We start from the raw sequence: 25,612 nt of genomic DNA, 5'->3' as shown, positions 1-25,612 counted from the left end.
TAAAGACTTCCAATCGTCGTGGTATCCATGCCATTGGAACAAAGCCCTTTTCTGACGAGATTGTGTATTGATTGCCATGCATCCATCTCCCCACATAAAATAAATTCATGCACAGGCGTCTTCCAAGAAAATCCTCATCTCAACCATCTTCCATCTGGAAACCTGTGTCCTCACCGTGGGAGGCTGTGTGGATCCAGAATTGGCCTCCATAGTCACTTACGGACCTTATTATTATTATTAAATACCTTATCTTGGAAGACAATCTTACTCGGCCACAAGTGATCGCCAACGATTCTATATATTGTTGCTGTTGTTATATGACTTCAAGTCGATTACGACTTACAACGACCTTATGAATCTATTTTTATATATATATTCATAGGGTATTCATGGCAAGAGGTATTCAGAGGTGGTTTACCATTGCTTTCCTCTAAGCCTACAGCACCCGGTATTCCCAGGTGGTCTCCCATCCAAGTACTAACCTGGCCTGACCCTGCTTAGCTTCTGAGATCAGATAAGATCGGACGTATTCAGGGTAGTATGGCCGTAAGCATTCTATATATATATAAAATGTAAATGTACTGCCTTCAAGTCGATTCCGACTTATGGCGACCCTATGAATAGGGTTTTCATGAGGCTGAGAGGCAGTGACTGGCCCAAGGTCATCCAGTGAGCTTCATGGCTGTGGGGATTCGTACCCTGGTCTCCTAGATCGTAGTCCAACACTCTAACCCCTAGGCCACACTGGCTCTCAATACAGTATAAACACAAGAAACAGACTTATACCAGGCTTGCGCCTCTGAATTCTGAATTGTCTGCTCCAGCAGCAGTGCACCGAGGTCTCAAGGCAAGGGTCATTCACAGGCACTTGGCTGACCTTCTTCTGCCTGAATGGGGAGGGCTGATGATTGAACTTGGGACCTTCTGCATGCAAAGCCTGCACTTTTATCAGTGAGCTCCGGCCCCTCCTACAGCCAAAAGCCTGTTTGGGATTCTCCCTCTCACAACTCTCCCCTCATGTTCCTGGTGCCGTTGGACTACAATTCCCAATATCCCTGACCATAGACTGTGCTGGCTGGAGCTGATGGGAGCTGTAGTCCAACATCTGGAAGGTACCCGCTTTGGGAAGACCTGTCTGTCTAAAATGCCCAGAAAACTTGGTTGGATGGGTACGTAAATATAACAATCACCAGAGACTGATGCAGTTCCCTTTTAGTTTAATTTGTACAGGAGTTAATTTGTTTCCTGTTATTGCCAAGCCAGTGCTAGAAGCAAGATCACAGAAAAGGCCAATTAGGGACTAGTAACTAATTTGAGCAATAGTCCCATGTATTGCAGACCATGAACTTAAGGGCCAAAATCAGGGCTGGAAGCCACACTCTGGCAGGGCGCACTGGAAGTGGTGCTTGGCCCGTTTGTCTGGGCTTATGATTTCCTTGGTGGCAGAAGTAGTGGCTAGGAAGCTGCCCACCATTTTGAATTTCCCACAGTGCCCTAGAGCAGTCAACACAGCATCATTGCAGGGCATCATGGGAATGTAAAATGGTAGGCAGTTTCCAAGCTGTGGCCTGCAGGAAGGAAAGGCAACCCAGGGTGGAAACAGCAGAAAAACGTGGAAATGTTGCACGGCCACAACCTTACACCATCCTCCGGCTTCCTTCTTTGCCAAACTTGTACACACACAAGGCTAACAGGGACTAAACATTTTACATAGTTAAGTATTTCAATCCTGTCTCTCAGTCAGACTTTCAAGGCAGCAAACGACGTTTCTAACTGAATTCAATGATAAAATCAGTACTAAGCATTTCACTTCATTCAGTTATATGCTTCTTTGGGAAAGCAATCTCTTCAAAGGCTATCATAAAAAGAAACAGTTCAAAAAAGTATTTTGTAATGTAAAGCCGTCTTTAAAAGGATACAAAATCCAGATTACAAGAACTAGGAGGAAGAGAAAAAATGGTGCAAGGTACAAAGAGTGTTCTTTGCTATTATAATTAGACAGTCGCTTTATGAGAAGTCAGCCAGACTGAGTCCAAGATGCATCTCCTTGAGGAGGTAGTTCTGTGGTGCTGTAGCCATAACTGAGACGGGGCATACAAACTCACTGGAGGCTTTGAGATAAAAGAATTTTTCAGATGCAGAATATACTAAGGAAAATCTTTATTGATACAGCAAACAATAATTGTTTAATCAGGAATTCTGGTGCATACTGAAGCTTTGAAGTGGACAGTTTTGTCCTGTTCTTGAAGCAGCATATATACTAGCAGTAGCGTTGTGGCAAATTCAGAAGTGCAGGGTCCCTTCATGACAGTCACAGCCATGTCCCCTCCCATCCTTATTTTTTTTTTTGCTGCTGGGTTGAGAATGAGGTCCTTGTTACTGCCCTCTCCCACAACAACAGATGTCCCTAGGAGCCAATAAGCATGAAAGGGGAGTGTGTTAGCTACTCAGGAGAGTCTTCTCAATAGCTGACTCACCTCTTTCACTCTGATTGGCTACAATCAGCAGGAAAGGACAAGGAAGCATGTTAGAAGACTCTTCTCAGTGGCCAACACACACCCTTTTCATGCTGTTTGACTTGTAGGATGCTGGAGACACAGGGACCCTGCTCCTAAAAAAGACCCCGGACGACCACACCCCTGTATACTAGAAGTCAAAGCCTTTTGAACCTCTCATGTTTTAAATAATATAAACCAAGCTGCTGCTGAAGACTCCATGTGAGCCTTTGCTAGCCTGGTGTTTTGGACTCTAACTCCCATCATCCCTCACTACTGACCATACTGGCTGGGGCTGATGGGAACTGCAGTCCAAAACATCCCAAGGTCACCAGGCTGGAGAAGGCTGTGCTCCATCTCAAAACCCATTTGGCTAATATTGTAACACAGCATATTAAAATTGGCCTTTTAAATGTTGAATCGTATGTGGTATTTATTCAGTTGTAATAAAGAACATGTGCTGTGCGCGTTCATGTTTGTAATATCTACATTCCTTACTTTTGTTTAGTTATTCCCGTCTTTGTTACTTTGGTTGTTTGCAGACTATGGGGTGCGCACAACTCCGTCCTATGACTGTTGTTGCTCCCTCCCACCTGCTGCCAGAGGTGGCCAGCTCTCTCTGTCAGACATCAGGGCTGGTCAGGGCCAGTCCTGCCTACAGTCACCCAGAATGTGGCCATCATGAGGGGCAAGACAGTAACATCTTCCCTTCTATCTTTTGGCCTAGAGAAGACCCAGCACCAAGGGCAAATATGTGAGGGAAGCCATTTCCCCATCTTCATGGCTCCCCCCTTTCTGCAGGCAATAAACGTCTTGTGGACCTATCAGACAACCCGTGCCCCCCATTTTAATGCCCAAACCTTCAGCATTAAGCCCTGCTGGCAAACACTGTGGTATTTTGGACCAAGACAATCCCTTCTGCCTTCCTATATCAGATTATGGATCGATTCCCTAAAGGAAGCCACAGACCTGCACTTACAAGATCTGAACAGGGTGGTTCACAACAGATGCTATTGGAGGTCGCTGATTCATAGGGTCGCCGTAAGTCGTGACCAACTTGAAGGCACATAACGACAACAATATCAGATCTCGGTCCAAGAGCAAGCTAAGAGGCACACCATGACCCAGGAGAGAGACTGCTGGGTGACCGGGACTCTCTCTGCCCAAAGCCAGGCCTGTGGCTTTCATAGCCCCAGCAGTCCTGGAGGGAAGCAAGGGATGCAGAAGATACGAACTCAGCCAAGAAGTCCACGAAAGGTCCAGAAGGAAGCAGAGTGGTCCTCCCAGGCCTCTGGGGAAGCACATGGTGTCCTGCTGGCCCAAGGCGGCCCCTTGGCTACAAGAGCAACCCCTACCGCAAGTCAGGCAGGGAGGAGCCGAGGTACGTGCGCAAGTCGCTGATGGTCGACCGGATGATTTTAGCTGGGATGGTCTCCTTGTTCAAGCACTTGTAGGCTGCGTACCGGTGGCACCCTCCAAAGGAGTAGAAGTAGTCGCCCCCTTCGCGGCCTTTGACCCAGAGGACATCTATTGGGGGCACCTGGTCAGCTTCCTCCTAGGCACAGGGAGGCAAGCGAGGGAAAGAAATAAAATTAAAAGTGTTTCTGGGTATGCTTTGCCATGTCATCGAAGCCTGGATGGATCTGCACTAGCGAACTCTGAATTTCCCATTCTATAAGCCTAGTGCCAGAGTTGACAATGTGGCACCCTCCAGATTATTGCCAGACTCCGAACTCCCAGGAGAGACAACGGCCATGTTGTCTACCTCTGGCCTAGTGACTTGTGGAGTGAGCAACTTCTGTCGTGAGCTTCCCATGCCATGCCTTTGACCTGACACGCAACTTATTTAAATAATTCAGAGAAATGACAGGACACAAACAGAGAAACAGTGTCGGTATGGAACTGATAGGGAGGGGCCCATTGGTCCAGCTAGCTCAGTATTGTCTATGCTGACTGACTCCAGGGTTTCAGGCAGGGGGCTCTCCCAGCCCCACCTGGAGATCATAGAATAGCAGAGTTGGAAGGGTCCTATAAGGCCATCAAGTCCAACCCCCTGCGCAATGCAGGAATCCAAATCAAAGCATTCCCGACAGATGGCTGTCCAGCTGCCTCTTGAATGCCTCCAGTGTCAGAGAACCCACCACCTCTCTAGGTCATTGGTTCCATTGTCATATGGCTGTAACAGTTATTATTTATTTATTAGATTTATATCTTGCCCTTCCTCCAAGTAGGAACCCAGGGAGGCAAACAAAATAACTAAAAACACTTTTAAGACATCATAAAAAACAGACTAAAATATATTAAAACAAACAACCATTAACTTCCAGTTAAGGAAGTTTTTCCTGATGTTTAGCTTCCTATAACTTGTGCCCATTATTCCGTGTCCTGCACTCTGGGACGATTGAGAAGAGATCCTGGCCCTCCTCTGTGTGGCAACCCTTCAAGTACTTAAGAGTGCTATCGTATCTCCCCTCAGTCTTCTCTTCTCCAGGCTAAACATGCCCAGTTCTTTCAGTCTCTCCTCATAGGGCTTTGTTTCCAGTCCCCTGATCATCCTTGTTGCCCTCCTCTGAACCTGTTCCAGTTTTTCTGCACAGATGCCAGGGACTGAACCTGCATTCAGAGCAGATGCTCTACCAGTAAGCTACAGCCTTTCCCCAGGGGTTCTTCTACACCTCTTAAGTACTGGCTTAAGTTCCCGCTCCTCTAATCAGGCCTTTTACCAATTCTTTGTTTAATCTAACCAACCAGTTAATACACAAGCATAATAACTGCAGTTATTCGCCTATGCTAACATTCAACGGAGTTTGCAGGCAAGGCTGCAACCATAAGCACACGCAGGGTGGGGAATCTGGTGTCCCTCCACGTGTTGTTGGACTACAGCTCCCACCAGCCCTTGCCAGCATGGCCAATGGTCAGGGATAATCGGAGCTGGAGTCCAGCAGGTTTGCTACTCCTCCTCCAGAGACGAAGCCACTTAATTCATTGGGCTTACATCCAAGTAGCCATGCTTAAGATGGTACTTTCAGGCATGCCACGATTACAGTGCTCGCTTGCTTGTTTGCTAACGACAGTTAAGCACAAAAACAGGACCACAGCTGAACATCAAGAAGACTAAAGTAATGACAACCGAAGATTCATGTAACTTTACAGTTGACAATGAGGACATTGAACTTGTCAAGGATTATCAATACCTCAGCACAGTCATTAACCAAAATGGAGACAATAGTCAAGAAATCAGAAGAAGGCTAGGACTGGGGAAGGCAGCTGTGAGAGAACTAGAAAAGGTCCTCAAGTGCAAACACTAAACACTAAACACCTGAACACTAAAGTCAGGATCATTCAGACCATGGTATTCCCGATCTCTATGTATGGATATGAAAGTTGGAGAGTGAAGAAAGCGGAGAAAAATCAACGCATTTGAAATGTGGTGTTGGAGGAGAGCTTTGCAGATACCATGGATTGCGAAAAAGACAAATAATTGGGTGTTAGAACAAATTAAACCAGAACTGTCATCAGAAGCTAAAATGATGAAACTGAGGTTATCATACTTTGGACACATAATGAGAAGACATGATTCACTAGAAAAGACAATAATGCTGGGAAAAACAGAAGGGAGTAGAAAAAGAGGAAGACCAAACAAGAGATGGATTGATTCCATCAAGGAAGCCACAGACCTGAACTTACAAGATCTGAACAGGGTAGTTCATGACAGATGCTCTTGGAGGTCACTGATTCATAGGGTCACCATAAGTCGTAGTCGACTTGAAGGCACATAACAACAACAACAAACCTCACTGTGTCCAATGCTGCTGGTTTCTCCCAAGTTAAGCGTGTGCAGGTTCACGGCCTTACCCATTCCAGCACACAAGTTTTTCCGGCTGGATGAAAAGGGGTTAATCGTTTCTTACTGTTTTGAAACCTATCTTCAGTTATTGTTTTTGGCAGATGTTTTTAAGCCTATTTTAGATGGTGTTGCAATAGAACGATAAATCACCCTGTGACATACATGGAAAAGGCAAGCAAGTCAAATAAAAATAAATAAACAAGCTCCTGGGAAAACAGGAAGGCGACTCAGTCCCTCTAGCTCAGCGTGGACTGCTACACTGACTGGCAGCAACAGCAGCTCTCAAGGGTTTCAGATGGGAGGAGGCCATTCCCAGCCCTACCTGAAGATGGAAGGAATTGAACCTGGGATCTTCTGTGCAGATACTCTAGCCCAGAGCTAGGGCCAGTAGTGTAGTGGCAAATCCAAACGTGCAGGGTCCCTTCACGCTAGTCATGTGACACCCCCTCACAGCCACACGCTTCCCTCCCTCGCTCTCCATTGTCATCTCCACACTCCTCAGTCCTTTCCGCATTTGTGCCTCTCCCACAACAGACATCCCTAGGAGCCAATCAGCACGAAAAGGGAGTGTTAGCCATTGAGAAGAGTCTTCTCAGTGGCTCACTCACCTCCTTTCCCTCTGGTAGGCTTCAATCAGCAAGGAAGGGCAAGGAAGCACCTTGGAAGCCTCTTCTGTGGCTCACACGCTCCCCTTCCGTGCCGATTGCTTCCTGCTGGGACCTCGCTCCCAAAGAAGAAGTAAGGGGTCCAAGACGCCCGAGGCCCGGAACGACTACACCCCTGGCTGCCGCCCTTCAGCACGATCCCTTTACACGTGCGGAGATCAGGTTGCCCCCTGGTTGGGGGTGCGGGGGGGGGAAGAGACGGTGTGGCAGGGCAGGGGATTTCCCGAGGCCCGCCGGTACCTCGATGGTCCGCATGAGGCTCTGCACTTTGCTCTCCTCCAGGACGGGGGGCAGGGGTCGGATGAGCACCCGCACGGGCACGTCGTGGACGGCGGCGATGTTGTCCGAGTGGATGCTGCGACTGCAAGCTTCGCCGGCCATGGCCACGATCCCGTCTCCGCAGCGCCTCGGCCACCTCCCCGCAACTCGCGCTCCCGCAGCCGAGCTCATTTCCCCGGGCGCGCGTCTAAAGAGCCCTCGGGAACGCCGGCACCGGATCGCACCATTGCTCGGACGGAGGGGGGTAGGGAGGAGGAGGAGGAGGAGCGCACCACTGAGAGCCAACCCCCGCTCCCTTCCTCGCAGGCGCTGCGCCTTCCCCTCCGCTCTCCTGCGCCCGGGCGGTAGGATGCCTTGCGGACCCACGCCCAGGCGCGCGGCTTGCGAGAGGGGGCGGGCTCCCCGCAGGACGCCAGGCTCCCCTCCCGCAGTCCCAGTGGAAGCGGCCCCAGTTGGTGAGTCACAGGCTCGCGAGGTCCCCGCCTCGCCTCTTTTGCTGAGTCAGGAGGACGCAGCGAAAAGGCCGGTGAGGAAGTCGCAGGACGGGGGGGAAGCCGCCCCTGAGCCTGTGGCCACTAGCCCAAGGAGACCGGGGGGGGGGCTGGGAGTTCATTCAGTCCAGTGGGGGAGAAGGAAGCAGGGACCAAGCACCTGCCCCACCCACCCACCCGCCGCTGTTTGTGCCACAGTAGGGACTCGGAGTAGACCTGTAGAAATGAAGGGGCCCAAGTATAGCTTCCAGATCGCCATTTCCCCTCGATTGGGCACTGGTGAGGCCTCATCTTGAGTACTGAGACCAGTCGTGGTCTCTCAAGAAGGATGCAGACAAACTGGAACTGGTCAGAGGAGGCCAACGAGGCTGATCAGGGGACTGGAAACCAAGCCCTATGAGGAGAGACTGAAAGAACTGGACATGTTTAGCCTGGAGAAGACTGAGGGCAGATCTGAGAGCACTGTTCAAGTACTTGAAAGGCTGTCACCCAGAGGAGGGCCAGGATCTCTTCTCGATCGTCCCAGAGTGCAGGACATGGAAAAATGGGCTCAAGTTGCAGGAAGCCAGATTTCGACTGGACATCAGGAAAAACTTCCTAACTGTTAGAGCCATACGACAATGGAACCAATTACCTAGAGAGGTAGTGGGCTCTCCGATACTGGAGGCCTTCAAGAGGCAGCTGGACAGCCATCTGTCGGGAATGCTTTGATTTGGATTCCTGCATTGAGTAGGGGGTTGGACTTGATGGCCTTATAGGACCCTTCCAACTCTGCTATTCTATGATCTCCAGGTGGGGCTGGGAGAGCCCCCTGCCTGAAACCCTGGAGTCAGTCAGCATAGACAATACTGAGCTAGCTGGACCAATGGGCCCCTCCCTGGGGGGGAGGGCTTCTAATCTCTGTCAGGAGGGAGTTCCACAGGCTTCGGCCTACTGCACTGAATGCCTGGCTTTTAGTACTTGGGAGCTGTGCATCTGAGCCACGGGACCGTTAGCGGAGACTTCTCCAAAGATCTCTGTGATTAGGCAGGGATCAGTGGAGGCTGGTGGCTCTGACATCAGTGGGGCAGTGAATCCGTTACGGGCTTTAGTCCGAAAGTTCAGACTAAAACCTGGAATGGATTCATTGCTCCACTGACTTCGGAGCCACTAGCCTCCGCTGGCAGGGGTACAAGGGATCAGGCAGTCCTTTAGATAGCTGGGAAATATTCAATCTATCCAGACTGTGCTTGCTTGGGAAGGAAGGCCATGTCAGTCCTGACTCTCCTGGGAATTTCATACATAAGAACTGATAGTAGAACTGGTGAGTTTTGCAAAATAACAACACCACCCTCCTTTAAAATTTCTGAAACGGCTCCCACACATTTACCTTTACTGAATTATTATTAATATTATTATTTATCGGCCCTTCACCAGTAGGTCCCAGGGCAGGTCCCAGCAATATGAAATACATCAAGTGTCAGGCTGGGGCTGCCACAGAGAAGGCCCTTGTGACGCCCTTCCCTGGCTCTCCCTGTCAGGTTCCTACCTGCTCGTGGTTACTGCCTGTCACTAGGCACCACCAGAGACTCCACCAGTCCAGACTGTCCTTTTTTATGGTTTCTCTCCCCGCTCTAGCACAGATCTCAACAGATCCCCCTGCTAGGCAGCACCACCAGTCACGTCCTATAACCAGTATTCCCAGAGACTCTGCCTGAGTCTCTCTATCAGGTTACCTCTGTGACTGAGTGCTTAAGCTGTCCCCAATCCCTTTGATCTTTATATATGAAGCATACGATCCTGGTTTGCTCTGAATACTTGTGGAGTTATATTCTTCCCTTCACCGCTGCCACCACTAGTTACAGTTTCCCTTCAGCCTTGGTAAGCACCTTGCCCTCCCTTCTGGTCTGTATAACCCCAGCCAAGGATCAGGCCTTCGGTAAACCAAATATAGTTTTTATTAAATAACAGAGATAACAAGATTACTTTATAAAGGCACATAAGCATATGGTTTCATCTATTTCTGGTACTTGTCTTAGTATTAATCCGAACTCCACACTCTCCTCACATCCACCAACTCTCCACACAATCTCCTCTCAAAAACCCACCAAAACAACCCACTCACATCCACCCAGATTTAATTGTCATCCTTCCATTTATACTCTCAGCCATTCTAAACACTCAGCCAATCATCCAGCATTCTACTGCCCATTTACTCCCCCCTCCTCTTTCATTCCACTTACCATGTATCTCCTATACAAACAGCACTTACCATATATACATTAATACAGGAACATCACATACCCCCCCCCTTAAAACAACGGCAGAGTATTATTCCTGTTCCAGGATTCATAGGCCGCATTAACAAATAAAACAAGTCTCTCTGGGGAAAATGTCTTTCTTTGTTCCTCCGTCTGGTCATGTCACTGCAGTCCCAGCCACCTGCCTTCACAGTCCATCGGCCAATACATTGTCCTTGCCTTTGATGAACTGGAAGTCCACTTGATAGTGTTGTAGGGCCCAGGACCACCTCTGCAGCATAGTATTATGGTTTTTCATAGTCTGTAACCATAACAAGGCCCGATGATCTGTTGTTACCGTGAATCTTCGTCCCCACACGTATGGGCGCAATTTATTCAGTCCCCACATGACCGCTAGGCACTCCTTTTGGACCGACGAATAGTTTTTCTCTCTCGGCGTCAGCTTGCGACTCAGATACGCCACTGGATGTCTGGTGCCTTCTCTCTCCTGCAGCAAGACGACTCCCAGCGCGAGGTCTGACGCATCCGTAGCCACGATGAATGGTTGCTCATAGTCTGGTGCTATTAATATAGGTCCTTGGCACAAGGCTTGCTTCAGCAGATCAAAAGCCTTCTGACATTCATCCGTCCATACCACACGCTCAGAACACTTTTTCTTTGTCAATTCATGCAAGGGGGTTGCGATTTCCCCAAAATTTTTCACAAACTTCCTATAAAAACCAGCCACACCTAGAAATGCCCTAACTTGTTTTTTGGTTAAGGGGATAGGCCACGCTTGTATTGCCTCCACCTTGCTCCATAAGGGGGTGATTTTCCCACTCCCCACCTTATGTCCTAAATAGATTACTTCCTTTAGCCCAAACTGGCATTTCTTAGCTTTTATTGTGAGGCCTGCCTTTTTTAATGCCTCTAATACTGTGGTCAGGTGTTGGACATGCTCAGGCACCGACTTGCTAAAAATGGCCACGTCATCGATATAGGCCACTGCAAAATCTGACATGCCTCGCAGCACAGTATTGATTAGCCTCTGAAACGAACTTGGTGAGTTCCTTAGTCCCATGGGTAAGGTCACAAACTCATATAACCCATCTGGTGTACTGAAGGCAGTTTTGGCTCTGGATTGCTCGTCTAGTTCCATTTGCCAAAATCCCTTACAGAGATCTATTGTAGAGATAATGGTTGCTGCCCCCAATAACTCTAACATTGCGTCTACCCTAGGCATAGGATACGCATCTGGGCCAGTAATTTTATTGATTAGCCGATAATCAATGCAAAATCTTGTTCCATCTTTTTTCGGAACCAGGACAATACTTGAGGCCCAGGGACTGATCACTCCTAGTTCCAGCATATCTTCGACCTCCTTTTTGATCTCATTCAAAACTTTCCCATTCACACGGTACGGAACAGATCTGATTGGGGCATGATCTCCAGTATCAATGGAATGTTTGGCTATAATGGTTCGGCCAGGTTTATTGCTAAAGAGATCCCCATCGTTTTTCAAAACTCTCAGAATCTCTTCTCTTACTTCCTCCTGCACCACCTCTGACCATTCCAATTGATCTACCCCTCCTTTGTCTTTGCTTTCCTGTACCAAATCTGGAAGTTCAGGCCCACTTCCCTCAGGGAATAAGGTAACTTGCAACACCTTTGCATCCCTGGTATGGTAAGGCTTTAACATATTTACATGAACCACTTTGCTTTTGTTTAATTGGTCTGTGGTGATTACATACGTCACTGTGTCAAGCCTTTCTCTGATGGTATATGGTCCTTCCCAGTTAGCCTGTAATTTGTCATGTTTCCTGGGTATGAATGCCATAACCATATCTCCCACATCATACACACGTTCCCTGGCTGTTCTGTCATACCAGTAACTTTGCTTCTCCTGTGCTTGACTCAAATTCTCTTTCACTACTTCCATCATTGATGTTAATTTATTGCGGAATTCCAATACAAAATCTACTACAGATGTTTTGTACTCTCCCAGGGTTCCTTCCCATGAATTTTTTAACAGTTCCAAAGGTCCCCTCACTTTTCTAGTGAACATCAGTTCAAAGGGTGAGAAGCCTGTTGACTCCTGAGGGACTTCTCTGTACGCGAATAAGAAGCACCCCAAACGTTCATCCCAGTCTTGTGGGTGATCTTGAACATAGCTTCTTATCATGCCCTTCAGAACTCCATTAAATCTCTCAGTCAATCCGTTAGTGGCTGGATGGTAAGTGGTGGTCTTTAGATGTTTTAAACCACAACACTTCCACATACATTGCATCACGTCTCCCATGAATACACTGCCTTGATCCGTCAGCACTTCATGAGGGAAACCCAGCCTCATAAAGATTTTTAATAAAGCCTCTGCCACTACAGGGGCTTCTACGGATCTTAATGCTTCCGCGTCTGGGTACCTGGTGGCAAAATCCACCACCACCAATAGATATTTCTTGCCATGCCTTGTGGGTTTGGAAAAAGGGCCCACCAAATCTATTCCCACTCTATAAAAGGGTTGTCCAATTATAGGAAGGGGCTTTAAGGGTGCCTTAGTCTTTACTCCACTTTTTCCCACCGTTTGGCATATACCACAAGATAGACAATGTTGTTTTACATCTTTGGAGATATTTGACCAATAATAGTGTGCAGCCAATCTCCTCTTGGTCTTTTTTATTCCCAGATGTCCTGCACATGGGACATCGTGGGCTACCTCTAGCAATCTGGTTCTGTATTTGCTAGGTACTATCAATTGCTTCACTGGTTCACATTCATCCTTTCTCTCAGCAGGCATCCACAGTCTATATAAAATCCCATTCTCACACACAATTTGATTCCTCAGTTTGTCAGTGAAATGAATCTGTTGGGTCAGGGCTTGCTCCTTTATTTGCCTCAAACTTGTATCTTTCTTCAGTTCTTCCCTGAACTGCTCTGTCTCTTCACTAGAGACCACTTGATACAATTTGTCTCTTTCAGCAGGCTTGCTAGGGGTTGCTATGGTGACCCTAGGCTCGAAAACAGATTCCACCCTGTTTTCTTCAGCCTGTGTTAACATGGCTTCTGTCTCTTTGCCAAGTTGCTGTCTGGTCACCACATATATTTTCCCTTGTGCCCCCATAACATCTCTTCCCAGTATCACTGGTTCTTGTTGTTGGGCATTAATACCTACTTTATATTTGCCTTCTTGGCCTCTCCACTCCATTTTCACTAGGGCCATAGGCAAGCTTTCTGGTTTACCCCTCACTCCTTGAATAGTCACAGTTTCCTGAGGTAATATTTCCTCAGATTTTATTAAATCTGGCCTCAGTAACGTCTGAGCGGCACCAGTATCAAGCAATGCCCAATAATTTGCCCCTTGAACACACACTTCTTCTCTTAGACTCATATCCAAGTCTTTTACTTCTGTCCAGTGTATCTGGCAGAACTGAACCTTTTTCGTTGTTAGATCTTCTGGTTCTGTTTTTACTGCCCTTGCCTGAGCAGGATTACTAATGGGGTTGGAAACCTCACATTGAAAATGTAGGTGCCCCGGTCTACCACATTTATAGCATAATTTCTCCTCTGTTTTAGGGTACACAGATCCACTCTGGGGTGTCCTGTGCCCTTCAGATTTTACTGGAGGACTCACTCTCTGTGGTACCACATCCTTTCTGCCACCATTATATGGTCTGGGTTTAAACTCTCTTGATGTTTTCCCCACCCAGCCAGTTCTATTGGAGGCAAAGTGATCCGCCATCTCTGCGGCCTCCTGCACCGATGTAGGGGAACGGTCTTTGACAAGGAGCCTTATTTCTGGTGGTAACTGATGGAATAATTGATCCAGTATCATGAGGCTTTTCACCTCTTCCACTGACTGAGCTTTGGCACTACTCATCCACTTTCCAAATATATCCATCAACTTTGCTCCCAGTTCAACAAAAGACCTCCCTGCCTGGATCTGACAGTTTTGGAATAATTTTCTAAAGTAGTCAAGTCCCAGTCTGAATCTTTTGTATACTGCCTCTTTAAACTCAGCATAAGTGACGGGCTTGTCTGAGGGGAAATATTGGTATACCTCAGCCAATTCCCCTTTGATCAGGTTTGATAAATATTGCATGTATTTATCCTCTGGTAGCCCCCACAATTGAGCTGCCTTTTCAAAAGTACAGAGGTAAATTTGTGGATCCTGTCCAGGCTCAAACACTGCAAAGTCTTTTGGTGTAACCTTTATCTTTGTTTCATTTCTGTCCTTTCTTGTTTCATCAGAATGAAACTTCTCTCTTTCAAATTTTAACTTTTCTACCTGTAATTCAGCATCCACTCTCATTCTCTCAAATTCCAACTCCCTCTGCTTTTCTTTCTCATCCGCCTCACTCCTCAATCTCTCAATTTCCAACTCCCACTGCTTTTCCTTCTCTGCACCTTCCATCCTCAACTTCTCAGTTTCTAACTCTCGCTGTTTATCTTTTTCCTCAGCCTCCCATCTTAACTTCTCTCTCAAATACTCTATATAAGCGGGATTGCTTAAGTATCCTTCTGGGGTCTCTTCCCTGACAGGTTGTTTGTGCTGGACAGTGTCGGAAGGCAGAGCTGGGGTCCCAATCCCGGGGAGCTGGATCCCGGAGAGTTGGGAGAAGAGTATTCGGATGGATGGCAGAGGGAAGGGGGAGGAACTTCCCCCCTTTGGAGCGAAGACGAAACAGAGAAACTGCCAGTGATAAGGTCGCTTAGCAACGGGGAGCCTGAGCCCTCCCTGGACATTCTCACGCCTCCCCCTCTTTCAGGCTCAGAGCAAGAGGGGAAAGAGGGAGGGCTGCTCACAGCCGAAAAGCGGGGAGGCAGTTTACCATCAGCCCCTCCCCTATCCCCCATCCTGGAATCGGAAACTTCAGAAGAGGAGGGGGTGATGCTTCCCCCCTCACCGCGCACACGCAGACAGCTGAAAAGACAGGAGAGAAGGGGGGGAAGGTGGGCAGTACCTGAGGGGCAGTTAAGGAGGAGTGAAAGATTGCGCGCCCGTTTGGCCCCTTCTTAAAGAACAGGCGGGAAGAAGTCCCTTGCTCTGTCAACTTTCTCCCAATGCCGCAGGACCTGTATCCCTGTATTGCTTCATGAGAAAACGCAGCCTTTGTTTGGACATTACCCTAATAAAACACGAATTAACTACAACCGCTGGTCTGGTTCCTGAGTCACATCCTGGGCCTGACAGACAGTTGTAAATCCTATTAGTGCCACCCTCAATTCATCTACCCCTTTACCCTCGTGAGGTAAATTGAATGTTATGCACTTCTCCACCAGCTCCTCTCTTTTCATCTTTATGTATTCAGCCATTTTGTTGGAGTTCACACACTCTTTGCCACACACTCTTTGCCAGTCACTCTCACAAGTAATCTTTTTTTTGTTATTTCTGTTTGCCACACCACTGTTAGGGATTCTCTACTATTCGTACCACCGCTACAGCCAACACCTGTGACGTATTCTCCTTTGTTCGTATCCCACCGCTACTGCCACCACATGTGACGCCCTTTCCTGGCTCTCCCTGTCAGGTTCCTACCTGCTCATGGTTACTGCCTGTCACTAGGCACCACCAGGGACTCCACCAGTCCAGACTGTCCTTTTTTATGGTTTCTCTCCCCGCTCTAGCACAGATCTCAACAGATCCCCCTGCTAGGCAGCACCACCAGTCACGTCCTATAACCAGTATTCCCAGAGACTCTGCCTGAGTCTCTCTATCAGGTTACCTCTGTGACTGAGTGCTTAAGCTGTCCCCAATCCCTTTGATCTTTATATATAAAGCATACGATCCTGGTTTGCTCTGAATACTTGTGGAGTTATATTCTTCCCTTCACCGCTGCCACCACTAGTTACAGTTTCCCTTCAGCCTTGGTAAGCACCTTGCCCTCCCTTCTGGTCTGTATAACCCCAGCCAAGGATCAGGCCTTCGGTAAACCAAATATAGTTTTTATTAAATAACAGAGATAACAAGATTACTTTATAAAGGCACATAAGCATATGGTTTCATCTATTTCTGGTACTTGTCTTAGTATTAATCCGAACTCCACACTCTCCTCACATCCACCAACTCTCCACACAATCTCCTCTCAAAAACCCACCAAAACAACCCACTCACGTCCACCCAGATTTAACTGTCATCCTTCCATTTATACTCTCAGCCATTCTAAACACTCAGCCAATCATCCAGCATTCTACTGCCCATTTACTCTCCCCTCCTCTTTCATTCCACTTACCATGTATCTCCTATACAAACAGCACTTACCATATATACATTAATACAGGAACATCACAGCCCTCTCCTGGGCCACCCATCCACCAAAAAACTTCTGAGGGTGGTGGAGCTACCAAGACAGCCCTCTCTACCCATCTCAACACCCAGTGGTGGTGGTGGTGGGGATAAGCAATCCTGAAAACCAATCACTTATACTTAAAAGTGGCCAAACGTGGCACTTCAGAGAACCAGGAGGGAGAGGCTGGGAATGGGATGGGGGGGGGGACAGAGCAGAATGGTAAACTACTCCCCAGATGTGGCTCCTGGAAAATCTTTTTCATGCCTGCATTTTGCCCCCACCCTTCAAAATTACACCTTAGAAAATATTTTTTCATCTGCTTTATTTGCAGCATAAAACTCTGCCCTTTGAAATGCCTTAATCTCTCCCTTAGGCTTCTGTCCTGGGTGGGGGTGGGGAGCTTCTCTTATTTAATTTAAAAAGCATTATCTGGGCAAATGTCATGTTTGAAGTAGTTCCTGCTTTTGCAAAGATTAAGGTTAAGAAAGCATGGCTGGCCCCTTTCATAACATCACCCTCTTGCATTCTTTCCCCTTTTATAACAGAGGATGATTGTAAAATGGAAGATTGTTGTTCATGATTTCCACTGTTAGTCAAGAGGTCCAGTTGGATATTTCAAATGCTTAATCAACTCTCAGTATATCTTTCTGCTGAAGCAATGAAAGTACCTGTGAAAGAACTATACAAGTTGGATGGGGAATAGGTGTATCAGTGGCTAACGAACCTCCCATTCTATAGGTGTGTTAATTGCTAAATGAGCCTCCATCTTCAGAAGCGGTATATCACTGAATGTTGGTTGCTAGGGGCAAAATGTGTGGGATCCAAAATGTCCATAATGAGAACTTTGCAGTGGAAAGGTGGATGAGAGATGAGGATTTTGGGAAGAGAATTTAGATCTATCTGGAAAAAAAGTCAAGAGATTTCCCATTTTTGGGGATGGAAGGTAACCTGTCTTATTTCTGAGCTGATGTGAGCTGTGTGGAGCTCACCCATTGCTACTGTAGGTCCTTCTGTGTGATTTCAGTGTATTTGTGCAGATTAAAAACCTTTGGCTGTACTTTAATTGTGGATCAAATAATAATTAGCATTATTCCTGATCAGTGGGGCATGGCACTTTGCAGCTTTTTGTAAGCAACAGCAGACCAACCTCAGCTCCTAGGTGGCAGGGCGTGGGTGTAATTTTCTAGGTTAAAAGAAGCAAAGGTCGTTTCCCTCATTTGGCGTTTCAGAATATGGCATATACGCATTTACTCTGAGGAACAGGTAGCCTTTTCTGCAAGGAAGATGTGGGGATTGATCTGTTCCTCGCTGATCAGAAGGTCAGCTTTTCGTAAGCAGAATTCTCCTCCTCTTGGGCTGACCTGGGTATATCTTTTGGCCTTTTCAAGTGGCGGCTTTTGTCATTTGCTGCCCCCCATCTCTTTATAGTTTTAGGTGACTAGTTAAGACCCATCTTTTTCAGCTGGCGTTTGGAGGACATAAACAGATTAGTTGCTGCTGCTGTTAATACGCTGTTATATTGTGAACTGTTATTGTCTATTGTATTTTAAGAACTGTGTTATTTTATGGATTCTCTTTGACTTTGTTGTAAGTCACTCTATGGCTTTTGCAAAGGATGGCATATAAGTAATCATCATCATCATCATTTTATTCAATTTATATTTATTTATTTATTATTTGATTTATATCCCACTCTTCATCCTGAAGGAGCCCAGGGCTGCAAACGCATCAATACTAAACCAATTTTGTACAAAGCATTCTTAAAAACCTTCCCTCAAACAGCGATCTCAGGGTTGCTAGGAACTGTACCTCAGCCATCAAATGCCTGGGTAAACAGGAATGTTTTTCAATTCCTTCTGAAAGTCAATAATGAGGGAGACACATCCCTCACTTGGGAGGGCATTCTACAAATGGGGGACCACCACTGAAAAGGCCCTGCCACTAGTCAAAGTCAACTGGGCACCACCTATAAGACCTTGCCTGTTTGTCATAGGGTTTGAGATGGTTGACATTGGGGAAGGCGCTCTTTTAGGTATTTGGGTTCCAAGCCATTTATGGCTTTCTACGGTCGTGTTGAATAAATATCCACAGCTTTGTGGGCTTTGCTTGTCCCTTATCCCCCCGCTCCCAATTCAAACACAAATGACACAATTCTGTATCAGAAGAAGGCCCTTTTAATTATCCCTGAATTGCATTTTACAATACTGCAGGTAGTTTCATCTTGGGAAGATTTGTGTCTCTTCCCTGTGATCTGCCCAGTTCAAAATCTGGCAGGAAACAAAAGAAAGCTCTATCATGCAGAGAAAATTATTGCTGTTGTATCTTATTTACAGTATAAACACTTGATGAGGAGGATCTGGGTTACCATCCCCAGAGCAAAAAGGAACAGGTGAGAAACCAGGAGCTGTCGTTCAGAGAAAGGACCCTTCTACCTCTTGTGGCCCATGTTAGAGGGAGGAAGGAGGGGGATTCGTTTTTGGAACAAATTGATATCAATGGGGAAGCAACATATCCACAGTATAGCTGCTGCTTTGGATGCATGAGGGCGTGCGCACGGACATGTGGTGATGCTTAAATCACATGCAAAACTCTGGAAGACTCTCCGGAGCCCTAACAGGAACTGAATGGGAGAAGGCCTGTCTGGGAGAAAGTCTGGGCCTTGCTGGGAGAGTGAAAACCTTGGTTGCTGTTGCCATTGAACTAAGGGAGAGTGGTGTAGAGATAAGGAGTGGGGGGAAGAATGAAGAAAATGGGGGCAAAGAGAGTGAAGGAAGACAAAGGGGATTGTGACACCAATGTTTGGGGGGGGAAGTACAAGGTGGGGTGCACAGAGGAGACAACCCTACGGAGTGCAAGGAGAAAAACACTTGATGTGGGGTGCAGAAAGATAGGAATGCAGGAAGCTGCCTTCTACCGAGCCAAGCCATTGGTCCCTCTAGGTCAGCATTGTCTACACTGATTGGCAGCATCTCTCTAGAAGTTTGGGACCGGAGACATTCCCAGTCCCAACCTGGAGATGCTGCGGATTAAACCTGCGACCTCCTGCAGCAACCCGTGTGTGCCCACTCGGCCGATTAGATCTGCGGAACTGGCCCCGTTTTCAGGTGCCACGGAATACCCGTTCTGTGCTTGTGAGAAATTGTTCTCTTAAGTGTGGCAGCATCTGCACTGGAACAGATTGACATCCGGTAGGGATGGGAAGACCTGTCTGTTTCGGTTCTCTCGGTTTCTCATTTTCCCAATGTTAAATTCAGTCCTCTACATTTCTGCAGAAATCTGCGGTTTGTTTTTTTTAAAAAATCCTCATGAAAATTCTCCAAATAAACACAAATTTCTCCAAATAAACACATTTGTTAGGCAGTTTTGACAAAGGTACACATTTCTGCAAGCCATTTCTCATCACATCATGCCTTTTTGCCTGTTATTTTCACTCATATATTAATTTTTATGCACACTTCCCCTAATACTCATTTTTGTAAATATTGTTTAGCTGGCAAACTGCACCCCAAACTTCTAATAAATGCGAATTTCGAAGGATGACTGTCTTTCGGTTCTCATATTGTTTCGGAAAGTGCAGATTTGATAAATTCTGCTTGAAATGCGAACTGAATCGAAATTCTCACCCTTGCCTAACATCAGCCAGGAGCCTTCGCTATATTTTTTCCAGAACCTGCTTAAAGCATTTTTGTTCAGGCAAACCTATCCAGACACATACGATAGATGCTGATGTGCTTTAATCACTTTTTAGTTTACTGCAGTTCTAATCTTTTTTTAAAAAGTTTTAAATTACTTGTTTGTGACTGTTTTTATTGATGATTTTGTTTCTTGTAAACCGCTTAGAGGTGGTTGTTGTTTTACAATCAAGTAGTATATAAAATTGGTTCAATAAAAAAAAAATAGGGAGTGACAGGAGGGGGTGCAGGAAGACTTGGAATAGTTGAGAGAGGGGGAGAGAGATATGAGGGATGAGCACGAGAGGGTGACGAGTTGCACCTGGAGATGCCCACAGCAGAAGGGTCCTGGGGAAGGAAGGGGGTGCAGGTTTGTGGTAGTTCAGAGAGAGAGCACACTGGGGGTAGAGACAGAAAGAAGGTGACAAGAGAGGAGTTCAGTGAGGCCTGTGGTGGTGCAGCAGAGGGAGGAGAGAGAGCACTGTGGGGCAGAGGGAGAAAAAGAGGGTTAACTCAGCATGTTTCAGTGAACACACCAAGTTGGAATTGTAGCAAAACTGCATTTCCACCCTTCACATAGGCTGTTCCTGTCTCAGGGCAGGAAGGACCCTCCGGAACAGTCTTTTCCAAACTTTGGATAGGCGAGGCTTACATTCCCCCTGAGACAGCCAGTGTGGTGTAGTGGTTAAGGTGTTGGACTACGACCTGGAAGACCAGGGTTCAAATCCCCACACAGCCATGAAGCTCACTGGCTGACCTTGGGCCAGTCACTGCCTCTCAGCCTCATGAAAACCCTATTCATAGGGTCGCCATAAGTTGGGATCGACTTGAAGGCAGTACATTGACATTTACATTCCCCCTATATTAAAAGTGGAAGCACATATTGCTTTTTACACCCCCTGAAAAGTTGACTTTTTTGAATGTGTGACAGACAAGATTGCCTTTTCCTTAGGGGGGCAACCCCCACTCTCTTATTTCTGTATAAATTACAGTTCTGGCTACAACTCCTGGTAGTCTTGGGGCAACTAGTCATGCAGAGAAACTACAGGCAGCCTTCTACCCGAATGGGCTCATAGGAGCCTTTGATTATTAAATATCCCCCCCCTTACAGCACATGAGAGAGCAGTTCCCTTGTGGTGCATTGATGTGCTTTGCCTCACCATTCAGGGATTGCAACTCTAGAAGTAATCCACAGAAGGGTATGGAACTAGTGACTAATGGAAGAAGTGGGCCTTCCGTGTTGGCAGGGGGTGGAAGAGATGTGTCTCTATGATGCTTCTTGCAACATTTGCTGTGACTGTTCTAACAGTGAACAGAACCGTTTTCTTGGACAACTACGGGGGCTGTCAAGTCTGTCGCCGATGGGACTCCTGTGAGATCGCTTGTAGGGTCAGAGGTAGAAAATCAGAGGTGTCACAAAAGCAGATGATGTCTGCAGGTGTTGCCTTGTAGCACTCAATGTTGGGTCCCTTTTTTCCTAGAGGTTTATGTGAATACCTGGAAGACATGATGTAGTTTATCCACCACCTGAAAAGTTCTAAGCACATGCAAAATGGCAGAGGCTGAAGCGGGAGATGCAATGTTCATCTGGAGAGTTTGCATAGAAACAGCTGGTTGCCTCCTGTTACCCAGAGTTTCAGCCACGGGGAACTGTGGAGGAGCTGCCTCTTACCACCAGAGAGGAAGGCATGGCAGAACGACGTCTTGATCAAACTGCTCCAGGCTTGCACAGTCCAAAACCCACTCTGTTCAGAAAGGGACAATGAGACTGAAAAAATACCTTCTCCCCCCAAAATTCCGTTTCCTAGATGGCTTTTACTTGTTCAGCTGAGTGTAGAGTTCTATGTCCCTCCCCCCCCAAAATGCTATTATTGCGTGAGCCAAAGATATTTATAGATGCCATTAAATGAGGGTCTGCCCACTCCTAATTCTTAATTCTTGTCTTTGGCTGGAGACAGAGACAGTTGTCTGGAAGAGAACTGAAGGTGGTTTGTGAGAGACTTTGGTTCCCACAGCATGCAGACATTTATTTTCACTCTTGTTTCAAGAGAACTGGGTGTAGGATAGTAGCTAAGAGCTACCAATCAAAAAGCCTCTGCTTTAAATATTGCCTCTGGTATGAACCTGCTAGATGGCATTAAAGTGTCTCCACACTGTCCGTATTTTGCAGGAGGGATTTACGCGCATACTTTAGGTTTGCACAGTTAAAAGTGATTAAAATGCCCCTAGGGTGGGGAATCATCAGCTCATGGGCCAAGGGACTCCAGTTTGGCCCGTGAGGCCATTTCCCCATAACCACTCCCATCTGTCCATCACTGGGTGATGTCAGTTGATGGGCAGGATTCAATTCTGCTGGCTGCTGCTGGGCCAGTATGGGCCCTGCAGGGAATACACTGGGAAAATAGACCCTCCCCCCCCCGTGGGTCAACTTTGACAGTAGGACATGACTGTCCACCTGTCAGTCACCTGATGTCATCATGACATCAGGTGACTGGCAGTTGGGTGGCCCCACCCATCTGCCAGAGTTGGTCTGTGTGGTGGTGGGAGATAAAACATCTGGCCCGCTGGGCCAAAAAGGTTCTCCACCTCACCCTAGTGCAACAAATCCACTTTAAAAAGAATTAGGCTTTTTCCATTGTGAAGGGGAAATGCATTGAAATGTGGAGGATGGATGGATGAATGCAGATGTATAAACAACTGCCACCCCCAAAGTTAATCGGGATTAATGCTTGTCGTCATATAACCTTACCACGGACAGTTCAGAATGAATGCTTGATAAAGGCCAGATACAATTTAACCTCCACATAAAGCCTTGTGCAAGTGAATCGGGGTCAATACACAGGTTGTCTGGAGCAGCCTATAGACTAAGGCATTCTCTTTTAGGCCCACACATCCCAGGCCCTACCTGCACTATACTTGTAAAACAGTATCATGGCACTTTAAACAGGCATGGCTTCTTCCAAAGAATCCTGGGAAGTGTCGTTTGCGAAGGGTGCTGAGAGTTCTTCACAGAGCTGCAATTCCCAGAGTTCCCTGGGGATTGATTTATTGTTAAACTACTCTGGGAATTGCAACCCTGTGAGGGGAATAGGGCTTGCCTAACAACTCTCTGCACCTTTAACAAACTAAAGTTCCCAGGATTCTTTGGGAGAAGCCATGACGGCTTAAAGTGGCATAAAAAATGGGAAATGGACTGCCTTCAAGTCGATCTCGACTTACGGCGACCCTACGACTAGGGTTTGCATGGTTTGCAGTATTCAGAGGGGGTTTGCCATTGCTTTCCTCTGAGAGGCAGAACACTGCATGAAATGTGCAGTGCAGACAGGGCCCCAGAGGCAGCTAGTCCTAGGGGAGGGCCCATGCCGCAGTGTCGGAAGATATGTTTTATATTTGAAATATTGAGTGTTCATTTCCCATCACCCTCAGTCAAAGGGTCTCGGGTGGGAGGGCTGATAAACCCTTCTCTGCCTGAGACCTCAGAGGGTAGCTGTCTACCAGAATAGCCAGGCTAGGAGCCAATGAGCAAGCAGGCAATGGCATCTCCTCCTCCTCCTTGCTACATTTGTTGGGGCCAGAGGAGGCGGCAAGCTGAAGAAGTGGAGCAGATCCAAAGTGTGGTATTCATGGGGCCCCTGCTCAGGTATGGGCCATCAGGAAATGCCTGACCATACTAACCCTTGGCACAAGCTCTGATAACTGAGTTAGCCGGACCAATGGTTTAGGCTGGCTCAGTGTACAGCAATTTCCTGTGCTCTGGCCAAACAGGTTTTTGAAACAATACAAAAACTCCCTCTCTAACAGAGGTCAAAGTAAACCAGTGATCCCTTCTTACAGAGTGATGCCAACTCTTTTGACAACAGCCGCTGCCACCACAGAACTATAATATGCCTCCAGGCTCTGTGACAGAGTGGAGCCTGCAACCTGCTTCCGCCATCAATGCCCGGCTTGCTCGGATGCATGCACAGAAACCCCCAGTGTTTCCACCCACCCTTTCCCGTTATGACCCTGCAAACAATAAATAGCATAAATAGGATCAATTAGAACTTTAAAATAGAGAGCTATTGAATGTGTGGCAGCCATTGCCATTCTTGTTCACTCACAGATTTAAAAGGGGGGGAAAAAGAGTCAAGAGGAAATAGATGCACTTTCCCCTCTTAAATAGAAAACCACCACCAAACACCTCAAACTATTTCCACTATGAGAGTGGTGCCTCTGATTGGCTGGCAAAGGTGAGAAGGCGGGAGCTCAGCAGAGAGGCCTCCTGATTTGCTGATGTTCAAAGGGTGTGCTATGTTCTGTTTGCAGTTCTAGAAGGGAGAATCTGCGCTTCTAATGCAGCTACTTCAGCACCTCCATGGCAGCAAGAGATTCCACTCCCATCATGAACAAACAATGAACTGCCAAAAAAGGGGGGGAGGGGGCTTCCAGGCCACATTCACTCCACGGAACAATGTTTGAGTTTGTTGTTGTTATGTGCCTTCAAGTCGATTTCTACGTATGGCGACCCTATGAATCAGTGACCTCCAAGAGCATCTGTCATGAACCACCCTGTTCAGATCTTGCAAGTTCAGGTCTGTGGCTTCCTTTATGGAATCAATCCATCTCTTGTTTGGCCTTCCTCTTTTTCTACTCCCTTCTGTTTTTCCCAGCATTATTGTTTTTTCTAGTGAATCAGGGCTTCTCATGATGTGTCCGAAGTAGGATAACCTCAGTTTCATCATTTTAGCTTCCAGTGATAGTTCTGGTTTAATTTGTTCTAACACCCAATTATTTGTCTTTTTCGCAGTCCATGGTATGCGCAAGGCTCTCCTCCAGCACCACATTTCAAATGAGTTGATTTTTCTCTTATCCACTTTTTTCACTGTCCAACTTTCACATCTATGCATAGAGATCGGGAATACCATGGCCTGAATGATCCTGACTTTAGTGTTCAGTGATACATCACTGAGTTTGAGTTTAGCTATGCCATAAATCTGTTTCTTGTCTTTCCCTTTCAAGACTTCACCAAAGTGTGCTTCTCTTGCAATGACAGGAGGTTCATGGGACGGGTTTGCCGGTTGAATTCTTCTGGGGAATATCCTCGGAGTTTCTCAAATGTTCCACAGTGAGGACAAACAAGGACAAGCTTTGGTGAAGACTCCCCCCCCCCCTCCAAGGACAGCCTGTCATGCACCACTGCTGGCAGCCACTAGATGGGGAAGCTGGGTAATCCGCACGCAGATTTCAGGTGGACAAATAAGGAAGAATGCCCAATACACAGTCCGTCTCAAAGCTCTGTCTCTGATTTGAGAAGGAATGAAAGAACCACAGGGGAAAATACAAGATCATAGAATTATAGAATAGTAGAGTTGGAAGGGGCCTATACGGCCATCAAGTCCAATGCCTGACAATGATATGAATGACAGTGTTCTGTGGACACCCCATAAAAAGTGAGTGAGCAAGGCAATGGCCATCTAAACACTTAGCGTGGAAGCACCCTGACACTTTGGGCAGGATTTCCCCCCATGCCTACGACTGACACAGACCACTGTGCTTCGCTCTGTTTGCGTGTCCTCCAGACTGCCACTGTTTCCAGGAGGGATTCAGTTGCACACTGAAAATACTGGCTTGCACAATGAAAGTGGATCAAAACAATCTGGCGCAACAAATCTACTAGTTTTT

At 46.9% G+C, this 25,612-nt stretch overlaps 1 protein-coding gene and 1 non-coding gene across 2 annotated transcripts; both read right to left on the bottom strand.

Annotated features, from left to right (window-relative positions):
• Nucleotides 1-433: 433 nt before the first annotated feature.
• LOC133388095 (5S ribosomal RNA) lies at nt 434-552 on the bottom strand. Its single transcript, XR_009763659.1, has one exon. It is a non-coding gene; the product is annotated as a 5S ribosomal RNA (ribosomal RNA).
• Nucleotides 553-2,145: 1,593 nt separating this feature from the next.
• SRXN1 (sulfiredoxin 1) lies at nt 2,146-7,741 on the bottom strand. Its single transcript, XM_061630210.1, has 2 exons — nt 7,248-7,741; nt 2,146-4,050 (listed from the first exon to the last, which is right to left on the bottom strand). Exons 1-2 carry the CDS (start codon nt 7,455-7,457, stop codon nt 3,847-3,849), a joined length of 414 nt encoding a protein of 137 aa, XP_061486194.1. The 5' UTR covers nt 7,458-7,741; the 3' UTR covers nt 2,146-3,846.
• Nucleotides 7,742-25,612: the final 17,871 nt, after the last annotated feature.

Source organism: Rhineura floridana, chromosome 6 (genome assembly GCF_030035675.1).
Source record: "Rhineura floridana isolate rRhiFlo1 chromosome 6, rRhiFlo1.hap2, whole genome shotgun sequence".
Taxonomy (NCBI): Eukaryota; Metazoa; Chordata; class Lepidosauria; order Squamata; family Rhineuridae; genus Rhineura; species Rhineura floridana.
The sequence above is the reverse complement of the archived record's forward strand: the minus strand, read 5'-3'. Positions and strand labels throughout refer to the sequence as shown.